General features: G+C 43.4%; 1 protein-coding gene across 3 annotated transcripts in view; it reads right to left on the bottom strand.

Annotated features, from left to right (window-relative positions):
• Window positions 1–16,705, bottom strand: part of LOC126295383 (26S proteasome non-ATPase regulatory subunit 10-like) — an 82,306-nt gene that overhangs the window by 25,073 nt on the left and 40,528 nt on the right. For all 3 annotated transcript variants that reach the window (XR_007552481.1, XM_049987866.1, XM_049987865.1), the window contains one exon: window positions 15,413–15,508. Coding sequence is in view for 2 of the 3 variants with exons in the window: in XM_049987866.1 (XP_049843823.1) it covers window positions 15,413–15,495 (83 nt within the window). In the remaining variant the exon portion in view is untranslated. The remainder of the gene's footprint in view (window positions 1–15,412; window positions 15,509–16,705) is intronic.

Below are 16,705 nucleotides of genomic sequence, written 5' to 3' on the forward strand. Positions count from 1 at the left end.
CCAGGAGGCTAAAACGTATTGACAGTCCACGCATTAATTCTATGCTGAATTAATCTCTATGTTACTTTGCGGGTTTTAAAGTACTGGCTGCAGTTTGGAGACTATTTGGTAGTATTAAAACATTGGTTACTTGCGTAAACATGCAAAAATGCTTATGTTCGAGTATAATGACTTTTCTGGACACTAGAAATCTACTCTGTAGGAATCAGCATGGGTTTCGAAAAAGACGGTCGTGTGAAACGCAGCTCGCGCTATTCGTCCACGAGACTCAGAGGGCCATAGACACGAGTTCACAGGTAAATGCCGTGTTTCTTGGCTTCCGCAAGGCGTTCGATACAGTTCCCCACAGTCGTTTAATGAACAAGTAAGAGCATATGGACTATCTGACCAATTGTTCTTAGATATCAGAACGCAGCATGCCATTCTCAACGGAGAGAAGTCTTCCTCAGTAAGAGTGATTTCAGGTGTGCCGCAGGGGAGTGTCATAGGACCGTTGCTATTCACAATATACATAAATGACTTGTGGATGACATCGGAAGTTCACTGAGGCTTTTTGCAGAAGATACTGTGGTATATCGAGAGGATGGAAAATTGTACTGAAATGCAAGAGGATCTGCAGCGAATTGACGCATGGTGCAGGGAATGGCAATTGAATCTCAATGTAGACAAGTGTAGTGTGCTGCGAATACATAGAAAGAAAGATCTCTTATCATTTAGCTACAAAATAGCAGGTCAGCAACTGGAAGCACTTAATTCCATAAATTATCTGGGAGTACGCATTAGGAGTGATTTAAAATGGAATGATCATATAAAGTTGATCGTCGCTAAAGCATTTGCCAGACTGAGATTTATTGGAAGAATTCTAAGGAAATGCAATCCGAAAACAAAGGAAGTAGGTTACAGTACGCTTGTTCGCCCACTGCTTGAATACTGCGCAGCAGTGTGGGATCCGTAGCGGATAGGGTTTATAGAAGAGATAGAGAAGATCCAACGGAGAGCAGCGCGCTTGGTTACAGGATCATTTAGTAATCGCGAAAGCGTTACCGAGATGATAGACAAACTCCAGTGGAAGACTCTGCAAGAGAGACGCTCGGTAGCTCGGTACGGGCTTTTGTCGAAGTGTCGAGAACATACCTTCACCGAGGAAAGCAGTATATTGCTCGCTCCTTCGTATATCTTACAAAGAGACCATGAACATAAAATCAGAGAGATTAGAGCCCACACAGAAGCATACCGACAATCCTTCTTTCCACGAACAATACGAGACTGGAATAGAAGGGGGAACCGATAGAGGTACTCAGGGTACCCTCCGCCACACACCGTCAGGTGGCTTGCTGAGTATGGATGTAGATGTAGATGTTCTGGCGACTAATTTTGTAGAAGGCTTGCTCAGAATCAGTCACGTAATGCTATGTTAGTGATAGGTTCGATCAACATGCATGTGTTACGTGAACTCAAAACAGAATTGCTGGAGTGAAGAAGACGCGCAATCCATGGTTCAAGATCAACGTTGCTAAATGGATTGATATGAAAAATATAATAACGTTGTCAGAAAAAAAGTGTTTTGTGATCAAATACAGGGTCTCCATAGAGACACTTTACAACCTCAAAATTTTCGTACAACGGCAGTTGTTAAAATATTTTAACAAAATTTCTGTTATCGTAGTCAGTGTTTACTAAAGTTTTTATATACACTTAAGTTCTGTGTTTCAGATAATGTGTTGTTGGAAGGAACTGAACCTCTATAAAATGGCAACTCCTCAACACAAGGCACAATGTGTGTCCTGGTTAATTGAGACAAACTCGGATGTTCAGACTCAACGAAACTTCGTTCTGAAGTATGGAAGAAATCCACCATCGCGCCCTTCAATCTGTGCATGGCCCAAAAAATTTATGGAGACAGGGACAGTATTGGATAAAGGGAGGAGCGGGGGACCAAGAACCTGCGAGGGAAACATCGACCGCGTTTTAAACGTCTTCACCCGTTCACCTACTGCTGCCAGAAAGTTGCAACTACCACATCAAGCTGTGCATAAGGTCCTCCACAAGATCTTACGGTTGTACGCTTACAAAGTGCAACTATTACAGACACTTGAGCAAAACGACGAGCCAAAACAGACAGAGTTTGCACTCAACATGCTGGAACGCATTTCGGAGCATGAAACATTCCTCAAGTGAGTTTGTTTCAGTAACGAGGCAACTTTCCATGTTTCTTGGACATTAAACAGGCGGAGTGTGAGAATCTGGGGACCTGAACACCCCCATGTGACTAGGGGAGCTTCACCGGGATAGTCCAAAAGTGAATGTGTGGTGTGGAATCATGTGCGACAAAATAATCGGTCCCTTTTTCTTCAACGAGTGAACAATTGCTGCAGATGTTTAGCTCGACCTTCTGTCGGACTATGTAGCACCGCAACTGTTTGACTTACAACCAACTATCATTTTCCACCACATTAGGGACTGCATGTTCGTTGGTTCCTCAATGAAATATCTCCGGACAGATGGATTGGGAGGGATGGGTCAATTCCTTGGGCACCGCGTTCGCCAGATATCACTTCACTGGACCTTTTTTATGGGGGTATGAAAAGCAGATAGGGGGCATTGCTGACTTGAAGCAAAGGATTCGTAATGACATTGCCACCATTGATGCTACAGCGAACATGGCAAGAAATCGAGTACCGTCTTGATGCGCTTCTGCAACTAAAGGCGCCCATATGGAGGCCTGTTCAACACTGTCAAAAACACTTTTATAAACACAACTTACAATAAAAGAAATATTGTTAAAATATTTCAACAACTGCCGTTGTAATAAAATTTTGAAGTTGTAAAGGGACTTTATGGATATCCTGTATATTTAGAACTATCTTTAGATGTGAGATACGAAGTATAAAAATTCACTCAAGTCATGCCGTAATTTGTTGAATCGAACATTACAACTGAAGTAAAAAAACTTCTCAGGAGGAAAGATTCATTCCAACTGCCCTAAGGGCAATTAGTCTCACTAGACTTTTTCTGCATATTCCACATACCATCAAACCTTCGGGAAGGCGGTGCTGTTTCGGCAGTACGTAAACCCCAAATACTAAGCGTTGTACCCAGTATTGGTTCTATAAGTTTTCGACTCCAGAAACTGGACTGATGAATCTGTTTCCACGTAGATGAACAGTCTGTCATCCACTGCCTCCAAGCATTAAGAAGTGTAATGTTTAACGACTTCCATACTGATTTTGAAATATATTTTGCCAATGATGAACAGAGAATCATCCATCAGGGAACACAGAATTCCACCAATATAACTGCCAATACAACTGTTTGTATAATCGATATCCAAATTAAATAAGTAGAATTATACACACAGAGAGCATAGATTTATAATTCACTATCTGGCATTATTGCCTGGCCAGTTTTTCGATAATTATTCCAAACTAAAACCTTTGGAGTACTTGTGAAACTTTGACAGAACTAGTCCGACCGTATTCTTCGGTATTAGTTTACAAGAAAGTATATAAATGTGTGCCATTGTTGCGTGGTCATGGATTGATATAAGAATCGACAGGCAGCCAGCTGTATTTAAGCTATGGTTAAAGTTAGAAACCCATGTTTGTTGTAGCATATATAAGCGTGGGGCTGCACAGCTAATTCATGTGTTAGATTATGTTGTTATTTTTATTATTTTTTTTTAAGTAACAGTTTGTGAATGCTCTGGCCAGGCGGGGAACCAGTATCACAGTTGAAAGAAAAAGTCACCAACACCAGGTAATGTACAGGGTGTTTAAAAAATGACCGGTATATTTGAAACGGCAATACAAACTAAACGAACAGCGATAGAAATACACCGTTTGTTGCAATATGCTTCGTACAACAGTACATTTTCAGGCAGACAAACTTTCGAAATTACAGTAGTTACAATTGTCAACAACAGATGGCGCTGCGGTCTGGGAAACTCTATAGTACGATATTTTTCACATATCCACCATGCGTAGCAATAATATGGCGTAGTCTCTGAATGCAATTACCCGAAAACTTTGACAACGTGTCTGGCGGAATGGCTTCACATGCAGATGAGATGTACTGCTTCAGCTGTTCAATTGTTTCTGGATTCTGGCGGTACACCTGGTCTTTCAAGTGTCCCCGCAGAAAGAAGTCACAGGGGTTCATGTCTGGCGAATAGGGAGGCCAATCCACGCCGCCTCCTGTATGTTTCGAATAGCCCAAAGCAATCAGACGATCATCGAAATATACATTCAGGAAATTAAAGACGTCGGCCGTGCGATGTGGCCGGACACCATCTTGCATAAACCACGAGGTGTTCGCAGTGTCGTCTAAGGCAGTTTGTACCGCCACAAATTCACGAAGAATGTCCAGATAGCGTGATGCAGTAATCGTTTCGGATCTGAAAAATGGGCCAATGATTCCTTTGGAAGAAATGGCGGCCCAGACCAGTACTTTTTGAGGATGAAGGGACGATGGGATTGCAACATGGGGCTTTTCGGTTCCCCATATGCGCCAGTTCTGTTTATTGACGAAGCCCTCCAGGTAAAAATGAACTTCGTCAGTAAACTAAATGCTGCCCACATGCATATCGCCGTCATCAATCCTGTGCACTATATCGTTAGCAAATGTCTCTCGTGCAGCAATGGTAGCGGCGCTGAGGGGTTGCTGCGTTTGAATTTTGTATGGATAGAGGTGTAAACTCTGGCGCATGAGACGATACGTGGACGTTGGCGTCATTTGGACCGCAGCTGCAACACGGCGAACGGAAACCCGAGGCCGCTGTTGGATCACCTGCTGCACTAGCTGCGCATTGCACTCTGTGGTTGCTGTATGCGGTCGCCCTACCTTTCCAGCACGTTCGTCCGTCACGTTCCCAGTCCATTGAAATTTTTCAAACAGATCCTTTATTGTATCGCTTTTCGGTCCTTTGGTTACATTAAACCTCCGTTCAAAACTTCGTCTTGTTGCAACAACACTGTGTTCTAGGCGGTGGAATTCCAACACCAGAAAAATCCTCTGTTCTAAGGAATAAAACCATGTTGTCCACAGCACACTTGTACGTTGTGAACAGCACACGCTTGCAGCAGAAAGACGACGTACAGAATGGCGCACGCACAGACTGCATTGTCTTCTATATCTTTCACATCACTTGCAGCGCCATCTGTTGTTGAAAATTGTAACTACTGTAATTTAGAAAGTTTGTCGGCCTGAAAATGTACTGTTGTCCCAAGCATATTGCAACAAACGGTGTATTTCTATCGCTGCTCGTTTAGTTTTTATTGCCGTTTCAAATATACCAGTCATTTTTGAAACACCCTGTATATACTTGTACATTTACGCAAACACTATGAAAAATATGGAAAAAGACGTAAAAAAAATGTTTGAAATATATAACATTCCGGAAAAACAAAAAAATATGGTAAATAAAAATCCGGAAAAAATGTCGAATCTCATGCACTGTAGTAGAATTGTCTTCAGTGATACGTCCTGCTTCGAACTGAGCCTCGATGACCAGAAAAGTCTTGAGACGCCCCAGACAGCACTGGTGTAGCAGCCTGAATGTAATCCCCCATACAGCTGGACAACCAGGAGTGATGGTCTGGGGTACCATTTCTTTTCATATCTGGACCCCTTCGGTTTTCACTCCCACCACCTTTACAGGACAGTGGTATGTACTCGATTTTTTACACCCTGTTTTGCTGCCCTTCATGGCGAGCCATCCTGGGCTAAAACTTCAACAAGGTAATGCCCACCTCCACATGGCGAGAGATTCTTCGTGCATGCCAAACGTAACGTTGGCTAGCATGATCGCCAGATCTCTCCCAAACTGAGAACGTTTGAGGTATCATGGGCAGAGCCCACCAACCGCCTCGGGCTGTTGACGATCTAATGCTCCAGTTTCACAGAATTTGGCACGGTTTTAGACAGTATGGGACTGTGATGGTACTCACCCAAGCTAGACACTTTAAATAAGTGCGCCACAGACATGTTGCGCTTCTCGGACAGATATGAGTATTTTGCTGGGAACACGTCAGTGATGTGGTGACTAAGTTCCTTACAGACTTGCTACGAGGCTAATACATCTCTATTCACAAGTGCGTCTTTCGAGAAGCTGAGGCAGAATCAGTAAAACCGTTATCAGTAATGAAGAAAAATTGCTCTGAGCACTATGTGACTTAACTTCTGAGGTCATCAGTCCCGTAGAACTTAGAACTACTTAAATCTAACTAACCTAACGACATCATACACATCCATGCCCGAGGCAAGATTCGAACCTGCGACCGTAGCGGTCGCGCGGTTCCAGACTGTAGCTCCTACAACCGCTCGGTCACTCCGGCCGGCAGTAATGGAGAAATGAGATCTTCATCGATATTGTTAAAATAATTTACTTATACAAATAAATGGTGGAATGTTTGCTTCAGGTCAGTCACAAGCTTGTGGACAGCGCCAGTTGACTCATTGAGATTTGCTGAGACGCAATGCGCGATCGCAACATCTATGACTGCCTGCATATTTTACTGGCAGAGGTGCTTGTCACCTCAAAGGCTCTATCTCTTGGTATTTAGGTTTTTTTTGTAGTATACTACCAGTGTTCCATTTTAGTTTTGTTCACTCATTTTTACATACGCTGATCGTAAATCTTGTTTTATGTCGAATTAAGTCCTTTGTTAATTCTGTGTTGCATCACACCAGGGTACGATTTAAATAACGTCTACAGTGAATTGTCAAAACCAATTGCAATACTGCATCTCCTGTCATTAGCTGGCTGTAAGGTCAATTTCCAAAAGCCAATACATTAAAAAAAAAAAAAAAAACTTCGTGAGAGTGTTATTTTCAGACCACATTCGTTCTCAGAATCCATACGCTGGTGCCCAACATACAGGTAGCTGCCCTGTTGGTAAGATCAATTAAGTTTGACACGTGGGCAAAGTGCAATTTGATTCTGAAGACTCCATCACACAGGTAGATCTTCTATTTACGAGATCCACGCACCCCTTTCAGAATACCGCTTCCTGACAGATATAGTTTACATTTCTTCTGTTGTTGTTTAAGTTTTGGACCCAAATCATTTTCTCTCATAGCACAGCAATGTGTTTTGTTTGTTTTGACACGAAGAATGGTAACAAGTCTAGTTCACTAAAATATAAAAGGGATAAGCGAACAGGTTACAATGGTGGATGATGTTCTCGCTCATGATTTCCAAACACTACCACTAAAGGTTCTTCGATGCAAGATTTTGTAGTAACAGAAGCCACGGTCCTCCATCGAATCCATCCACCCACCCCCTCCGCCCTCCTCCCATAGCTGCTATCCCCACATACCTCGTGGGAGAAAATGTGATACTAGTGTTTCAAAATAAAAGATCAGTATATCAGTGACAATGAAAGTTTGAGGCAGCACTGGAGGTGTGCTCGGATGGCCTAATGATCCAGACAACTGCTTGCAGTAAGCAGGAAGCTCAGGTTCAAGTCATAGTGTGGCACAAATTTTCAGTGGTCTCTATAGACACTCATGCTCATAAATTAATGATAATGTCGATACATGGTAAAACAACGCTCTGGTGGGGGGTTTGCGGGTTAAAATCACTTTAGGGTATGACCAGGTGGTACATTTGACCTACGGTCGACGCACAGTGGCGCTGGCAGCAGTCCACATATGCAGAGGTGTTTTGGTGCATGCCAGAGGACGGTGCAGCGAGTAAGTGTGCAGACGTTTTCAGACGTGCTAATCGTGACTGTGTGTTGAAAATGGCTCAAAGAACACCTATTGATGACGTTATGAGGGGTAGAATACTAGGGCGACTGAAGTGATATCAGGTGTTCCACAGGGAAGCGTCCTGGGACCTCTGCTGTTCCTGATCTATATAAATGACCTGGGTGACAATCTGAGCAGTTCTCTTAGGTTGTTCGCAGATGAAGCTGTAATTTACCGTCCAGTAAGGTCATCCGAAGACCAGTATCAGTTGCAAAGCGATTTAGAAAAGATTGCTGTACGGTGTGGCAGGTGGCAGTTGACGCTAAACAACGAAAAGTGTGAGGTGATCCACACGAGTTCCAAAGGAAATCCGTGGAATTCGATTACCTCATTAAATAGTACAATTCTCAAGGCTGTCAATTCAACTAAGTACCTGGGTGTTAAAATTACGAACAACTTCAGTTGGAATATTGCTGCGCGGTGTGTGATCCTTACCAAGTGGGATTGACGGAGGACATCGAAAGGGTGCAAAAAAAAGGGCAGCTCGTTTTGTATTATCACGTAATAGGGGAGAGAGTGTGGCAGATATGATACGCGAATTGGGATGGAAGTCATTACAGCAAAGAAGTTTTTCGTCGCGGCGACATCTTTTTACGAAATTTCAGTCACCAGCTTTCTCTTCCGAATGCGAAAATATTTTGTTGAGCCCAACCTACATAGGTAGGAATGATCATCAAAATAAAATAAGAGAAATCAGAGCTCGAACAGAAAGGTTTAGGTGTTCGTTTTTTCCGCGCGCTGTTAGGGAATGGAATAGTAGAGAGATAGTATGATTGTGGTTCGACGAACCCTCTGCCAATCACTTTAATGTGAATTGCAGAGTATTCATGTGGATGTAGATGTAGGCTGGTCAAACACAGCAGGTCGAAACACAGGCCCTCCGTGTTCCACGAAGAGTGAAGATTATGGCAACGATTCCAGCAGACAGGAAACGCGTCCAGGTGCTACAGTACGGGACGTCCACAGACAACAACACCACAAGAAGACCGATATCTCACCATCAGTGCCGACAGACGGCCACGGAGTACTGCAGGTAGCCTCGCTCTGAACCTTACCGCAGCTACTGGAACAGTTGTGTCCAGAAACACAGCCTACAGACGACTGAACAGACACGGTTCATTCGCCCGGAGACCTGCAAGGCGCATGCCACTGACCCCTGGTCACAGGAGAGCCCGTAAAGCCTGGTGTGAAGAACAGAGTACACGGTCATTGGAACAGTGGTCCCAGGTTGTGTTACGGACAAGTCCAGGTATAGCCTGAACAGTGATTCTCGCCAGGTTTTCATCTGACATGAACCAGGAACCAGATACCAACCCCTTAATGTCCTTGAAAGGGCCCTGTATGGAGGTCGTGGTTTGATGGTGTGGGGTGGGATTATGATAGGTGCACATGAACCCCTGTATGATTTTGACAGAGGAACTGTAACAGGCCAGGTGTATCGGGACGTCATATTGCACCAGTATGTCCGCCTTTTCAGGGGTGCAGTGGGTCCCACCTTCCTCATGATGGATGATAACACACAGCCCCACCGAGCTGCCGTCGTGGAGGAGTATCTTGAAACAGAAGGCGAATGGAGTGGTCTGTCTGTTCTCTAGACATAAACCCCATCGAGCACGTCTGGGATGTTCTTGGTCGACGTATCACTGCACGTCTTCAAACTCCTACAACACTTCAGAAGCTCCGACAGGCAATGGTGCAAGAATGGGAGGCTATACCCCAGCAGCTGCTCGACCACTTGATCCAGAGTATGCCAACCCGTTGTGGGGCCTGTGTACGTGTGCATGGTGATCATATCCCATATGGTGTCGGGGTACATGCGCAGGAAACAGTGGCGTTTCGTAACACATGTGTTTCGGGACGGTTTTCTCAACTTAACACCAATACTGTGGACTTACGGATCTGTGTCGTATGTGTTCTCTATATGCCTATCCTCTTGGTGCCAGTTTTGTGTAGTGCCTCGTTGTGTGGCACCACATTCTGCAATTATCCTTAATTTATGAGCATGAGTTTATTTAAGTGCCCAGAAAATCATTTAAAGAAAATCCAAATTTCAAAAAAATGGTTCAAATGGCTCTGAGCACTATGGGTCTCAACTGCTGTGGTCATCAGTCCCTTAGAACTTAGAACTACTCAAACCTAACTAACCTAAGGACATCACACACACCCATGCTCGAGGCAGGATTCGAACCTGCGACCGTAGCAGCGGACTGGAGCGCCTAGAACCGCACGGCCACCGCGGCCGGCTCCAAATTTCATTTAAACACACTAGAAACAAGCCATCTCCTCACTTGTGTGCTTAATATCTGTTTTTTTTATCTCTCCTACTGCTATTTCTGCTTAGTCCTCCTTCAACATATCTGTCTGAGAACCTCCACATACTATATCCACAGTTACCAAATACTCATTCACATAACATCTACGTTTTGTTGTATGATAGTGGATCAACACCATGCTTGAACATCCATTTCCTTCAGGACTGGTATATCATGTACGAAAATCATAACTGAGAGCACAAATTGTCGTAAACACACCGATACATAATGAATCTTTAGGAAAGGATATGCTTCATATGGCACTTTCCCAGATAATTACATTTGAGTGATTCTGAACTAAAGATCATTCCACTGTCACTCCTGAGAAAGGTGTACATCTCTTATGCTCACTCACTCAGAATTTCACCATATCTCACCTCATCTTCACTTCAAGCATTAGGTCTGGGTTTTTTTGCCTCTTATTACTTCCTCTATCTTCCTAAAGTTCTTCTCCCAAGTGGGTTAAATCTTCTTATATGGAAAGGTAATCTTTTTCCACCTATTCTTTTGAATATTGCCGACTTTCTTGTACTTTATTGAGAATCGAAATCAGTCAGCTCTCTTGTGCATCCCTTTCTGACCTTAGAGACCTGACTTTTCTTAGGATTTTCTTATACAACTTCAATAGTTTTTCTTATTTCGTTTTATTCTTTGGACATCTCTTTATTGTTGAGCTGATTTCTTCCCTATGACTTTGTCATACTCAGATGTGACATCGTAGCCTAAATAGTTAAAATGCTGGAACTCTTACACTGTCAGCCACAATTTTTGTCTCTACAAGGTATTTTCCCTTAAAAGCCATTAATTGCGTCACTTTCCTGAAAACGTCAGACAGTGCTCTTCGCAAATCTTAATTAATGAATGTATTTCCCTTTGCAACTAATCTTCATTCTCCAGCAGTAACGTGGCATTGTCAGTTCAACTGGGGATTTGAGTTAGTATTAATTCTCCCATTAATATCTTCTTCCATTCCCAGTCTGCATCATCAAAATGAATGTTAAAAAGTGTGGGTGAAAAATGCTGCTTTCTAGCCAAACTCCTTTTCTTGCACTTATAGGCTGTATAAGAAAACCATTTATATCTAAAATTGCGGTTGTGTTTGAATAGACTCTTCGAAATGTACACAAGAAAAGATAAATTAATTTGCCTATACTATTTCCTCCATTTTTCGGCCGGCCGCGGTGGTCTCGCGGTTCTAGGCGCGCAGTCTGGAACCGTGCGACTGCTACGGTCGCAGGTTCGAATCCTGCCTCGGGCATGGATGTGTGTGATGTCCTTAGGTTAGTTAGGTTTAAGTAGTTCTAAGTTCTAGGGGACTAATGACCACTGCAGTTGAGTCCCATAGTGCTCAGAGCCATTTGAACCATTTCCATTTTTCGATTATTTGTTTAGTTATAAACACTGCATCTGTTGTCAAACTGCCCCTCCAAAGTGGTTCTGTGGCTAAAAAACTCTCAGCTATAACCTTCAGCCTTTTGTTTACTACACTTGCAGAAACTTAGTACGTGGTGTCCAGTAATCCGATTGCTCTTTAGTTCTCGCAAATGTTGCTTGTGACCATGCTCCTGAAATAACTACATTTCTCTATCGCATATTAAATAACTGTATTAGTCTCTTATGTAGACGAGTGTCTCCATGTTTTAGCAGTTGAGGATCTATGCCATCCACACCATTAGCTTTTCTTTTTACAGTTGAGGGCTTCTCTCTCGTGCTCTGACAACCTTATGTTTACTGGACGCCCGGCGTCGCCTACATACACCAGTCCACATTTGCACCCGATTTCATGAACTCCGGCGGCATGAAGCTTGTCAATTGTATCTTTTGTCGAGCCCAGAATGTCTTTTATTTTGTTGTTGCTACGAAAAATCAGCTTAATACCTGCCCGACAGAGAATTTCGCCCGGACGTTCAGTGACCCCTTGTACATATGGTAGCACGACGGTTTTCCGTGCTTCGTTCTGCATTTCCCTATTGCCCTTCTCCTTTGGCGGCATAGTTTTATGTATCATCATCATATGGTAGCCGTTTGCTCCAACAATCTGTGCAACGTGTTTGTTCATTCCACCAGTCTTTCTAATGTCCTACCCACTGTGATTGTTGGATGTTGTTTAAATGGGAAACTTCGTTTTTTGTTCGACTGAACATCTTCATTGCTTATAAGCTATAATTTACCTTCTATGAATACATTCTTCTACTATGCTTGTAACCTATCCCAAGATACATTTCACTGCTCGATTCCTCTTTTGTTCAGAGACTTAAAAAATATGATGTCCCTGTATTGCTTCAGTGAGATACTTGCGATAAGCTCTTTCGTTTTTCTTTACAACTTCATCTAATTCTGGTGTCCAGATTTTACCCTTCCTTCTCTCTCTTTTCTCTACGGCGTCATTAGATGCTTTCTTAACTGCAGTTTTAATATTTTTCCGTTCCTTTTCTATTTTTTTTCCACTCGTTCTTTCAGCTCTAGTTTTCGATTAACGCTCATCTAGTACTGACCTCGGTGCCATGTTCATTTAGTATATATACCGCGTGATCAAAAAGTCAGTATAAATTTGGAAACTGAATAAATCACGGAATAATGTAGACAGAGAGGTACAAATTGACACACGTGCTTGGAATGACATGGGGTTTTATTAGAACAAAAAAAAAATACAAAAGTTCAAAAAATGTCCGACAAATGGCACTTCATCTGACCAGAGTAGCAATAATTAGCATAACAAAGTAAGACAATGTAAAGATGATGTTCTTTACAGGAAATGCTCAATATGTCCACCATCATTGCTCAACAATAGGTGCAGTCCAGGAATAATGTTGTGAACGGCACTGTAAAGCATGTCCGGGGTTATGGTGAGGCATTGGCGTCAGATGTTGTCTTTCAGCATCCCTAGAGATGTCGGTCGATAACGATAGACTTGCGACTTCAGGTAACCCCAAAGCCAATAATCGCACGGACTGAGGTCTGGGAACCTGGGAGGCCAAGCATGACGAAAGTGGCGTCTGAGCACACGATCATCACCAAACGACGAGCGCAAGAGATCTTTCACGCGTCATTTTGTGAACTTTGTTTTTTTTTTGTTCTAATAAAACCCCATGTTATTCCAAGCACGTGTGTCAATTTTTACCTCTCTACGTACATTATTCCGTGGTTTATTAAGTTTTCAAATTTATACTGACATTTTGATCATCCGGTACTTCCTAGATTACTTACTTCATCTCTTCGTATGTCAATTTTTTGTTCAAGCCTCATTTGGAGTACATAACTGTTTCAGGTATCACAAAAAAAGTCTGTATATTCTTATGCCTCCTACCTCGCGCCGGCCGCGGTGGTCTCGCGGTTCTAGGCACGCAGTCCGGAACCGTGCGGCTGCTACGGTCGCAGATTCGAATCCTGCCTTGGGCATGGATGTGTGTGATGTCCTTAGGTTAGTTAGGTTTAGGTAGTTCTAAGTTCTAGGGGACTGATGACCTCAGAAGTTAAGTCCCATAGTGCTCAGAGCCATTTGAACCACCTTATCTCGCATTTCAATTTTATGTTAATGATAAAGTACACTATGACAGACTCAAATCATCGAGCTGGCTGCGTGTAACTTTCATTTGTTCTCCTCAATGAATACTGCCTTAACGTAGCACTATATATGAGTGAGGAAGTTTGCATGCTCTGGATCCAGAAGGCTGTGCCAGCACTAACTCAGCTACTAGAAGGATCACTGGAGCTGGACTTGCGAAAGGGGAGAGCCAGACAAAGTGTGACCCACAATAGCTTATTGGTGCCTTTCTCCTACCCTAACTCTGTCCTTACTATTTCCTTCTCCTCCATCTCCAGTTGAAGGATATTGGGAATATTAGGCCCAGGGAAGCTCCCTAGCCCTTGGAAAATCCCACTGCCCAACTATCCTTGAACAGGCGTTGAAAGGTGGCCAGGTGAATTATCCAGTTACTACAATAGTTGAATTCTTTTATCTCGGCGGTTCGCGCATGCCCGCCCAGACGCGGGAGATTGCTGCGTTGCCAGTTGCAAACGACGCACCCGCCGAGAGAAGCAGCGCCATAGTTCGCATACTTGCGTTTAGGGAGGGAGCGCGCAGTCTATGAAGTAAAGCCTCCAGGGCCGCATTAACCCTTTCGCTGCTACAGAGACGTGGCTCCCCGCATTCCGCGCTGTGGGCGATTTTTTCATCACTGCACTGCTCGCCTGTGCAGGCACACGGTGTCCCGACTGCTTTGACACACTTTATCATTTGATTTCACAAAACCTATTTGGCCCAAGAATTTCATTTTTACACATCGCAGCAGCGAAGCAAAGAATTGCGTCAGACAATCAAGTAGCTCGGCAACGTACGAGCCGAAATTCTGCTCTAAATAATACTTTTAATACTTGCGCAAAAGAGTAAATCTCAATATGATTAGTGAAACAGCGACAGCGGAAGTGAAGATATAGAAACAAAACAGATAACATGAATATTGTATGTGTGCCTTTTCATTGTTTTTAATTGGTGTGAAAAGAAGTATTGGAGGACAAAATTAGAAAAACCGAATTTTTTTTTGATTATTATGAAGAGACAAAGCACTAGAAATTTCAAAAAATTACATGAAGTAATGATATTGTCTTTAAATAAAGAAAATATTAAGCACTGAACAAGGTTTGATCTGAGAACCTCTCACTTGGCAACCAAACACCCTAACTATCACACTAGCGCAGCGCAGCTCAACAGAGTTCTTGTAGGACTGCAAAATATCAAGCAAAATACAGACAAACACTATTGGTATGATTATGAATTACTCACGCTTCGTCGAAGTACAATAGGAAATAAACAATTACCGGTGTTCTTTATTGCGAAGAAGCGGTTCGTGAGAATGATACAAACGCCTTTCCTTGCTATCGCCTGAATTAGGAGGCTTACTGCTTGTTGGGTTTAATTAATTAATAGAATATGAAGCAATTGGTATAAAGAATGATTTTTCCAAACTTTCTATAAAAGAAAGTCTGCTCTCAAGACTTTCTTTATGAGTGAACGTTTCTAAAACTGAAGACACTCGTCCGTGCTCTGCTCTGCAGTCGAGATCCGGCAACGTCGCTCTCTGTTCATTGGCCGACTGTGTTTTGTGACGTCAGGTGCGCAGAACGGACCTAAACTCGGCCTCCGTCGTAAATGACGCGCACTTTAGTACCCAAAGCAGCTATGTTTGAAGGTCAGGTTTGACCGTATCAGCCAAAAAGATACGAAAATGAGCCTTTTTTTTCTTCTGCTTTATCCGAAAGCTAAAAAAAATGGGAATTCGGTTTTCTACTTCGTTGGTGCCCCCAGGTGGCACCACGAGTGCATAAATTGTGCATGTGTAATGACAACTCACCGCATGCGAGAGACGGCAGCTGCATCGGGTGGTGCTGCTACAACAAGGGGCCCGCCGTCGTAGCCGTGGGGCCTCTCCGCCATGGTGGCTGCAAGTCTGCGCAGAGAGACACTGTGCGGGTGAGTCTGTCCGCACGTGGACCAGCTGCATGCTTGCTGCAAGTAGTGTAAAGGTAATAGGACACACACAGTCGCAACACGGATAGTTTGTCAATTAACATGAATGACTTTCCTGTAAATTAAACAAGTTTCTACGCAACTTCTTCTACTACATTCCCCACAGATGTAGCTTTGCATGTCTGGTGACAAACTGTTCAAAATGAGGCACGAACTAAAGATATACACAAGGGCCCACAATGTTGTTGGACTGACAGGATTGTTTGACAGGACACTTCAAATACATCACTACAGTAATGATAACACGGAAATTAGAAGGGCACTAATCAGGCTGTCTCAGATCTTTAAATGACCTCATTGCAACATATGATCAACCGACAGTGTTCACACCATTTGTATCTGAGTTTCATGGACTGGGCTATAAAAGGGCTAGACCAATAGGACGATGGAAGGTTTCGAATTTAGCAGAGAACGTAATTCAGAAACGGCAGCAGTGCTGAAAGATGACAATTCATGACACTAAGGAGCTAAGCCACTGGGAAATTTAACTGCCCTTAAAAATATTGTCACAGAAATTTCAGTACTTCCCTATATATAAAAGTTGATATTCACGGGCAAACAAGAACTCTCGCGCAATAGACCAGCTGCAATGCTTCGTCCAATTGCAATGTTGACAAAGTGTCTGAGGGAGAGCAGTAAAGAGAAGTGCTGTAAATTTGTCAAAACCTGGCATTCTATCAGAGTTTGTACGCCAATAAAATTCAGTGTAACCATACGCTAATGTACTTGACAAACGGGAAGTGCCTAGAAGATACACTCCTGGAAATGGAAAAAAGAACACACTGACACCGGTGTGTCAGACCCACCATACTTGCTCCGGACACTGCGAGAGGGCTGTACAAGCAATGATCGCACGTACGGCACAGCGGACACACCAGGAACCGCGGTGTTGGCCGTCGAATGGCGCTAGCTGCGCAGCATTTGTGCACCGCCGCCGTCAGTGTCAGCCAGTTTGCCGTGGCATACGGAGCTCCATCGCAGTCTTTAACACTGGTAGCATGCCGCGACAGCGTGGACGTGAACCGTATGAGCAGCTGACGGACTTTAGCGAGGGCGTATAGTGGGCATGTGGGAGGCCGGGTGGACGTACCGCCGAATTGTTCAACACGTAGGGCGT

The sequence above is a fragment of the Schistocerca gregaria genome, chromosome 11 (genome assembly GCF_023897955.1).
Source record: "Schistocerca gregaria isolate iqSchGreg1 chromosome 11, iqSchGreg1.2, whole genome shotgun sequence".
Lineage (NCBI taxonomy): Eukaryota > Metazoa > Arthropoda > Insecta > Orthoptera > Acrididae > Schistocerca > Schistocerca gregaria.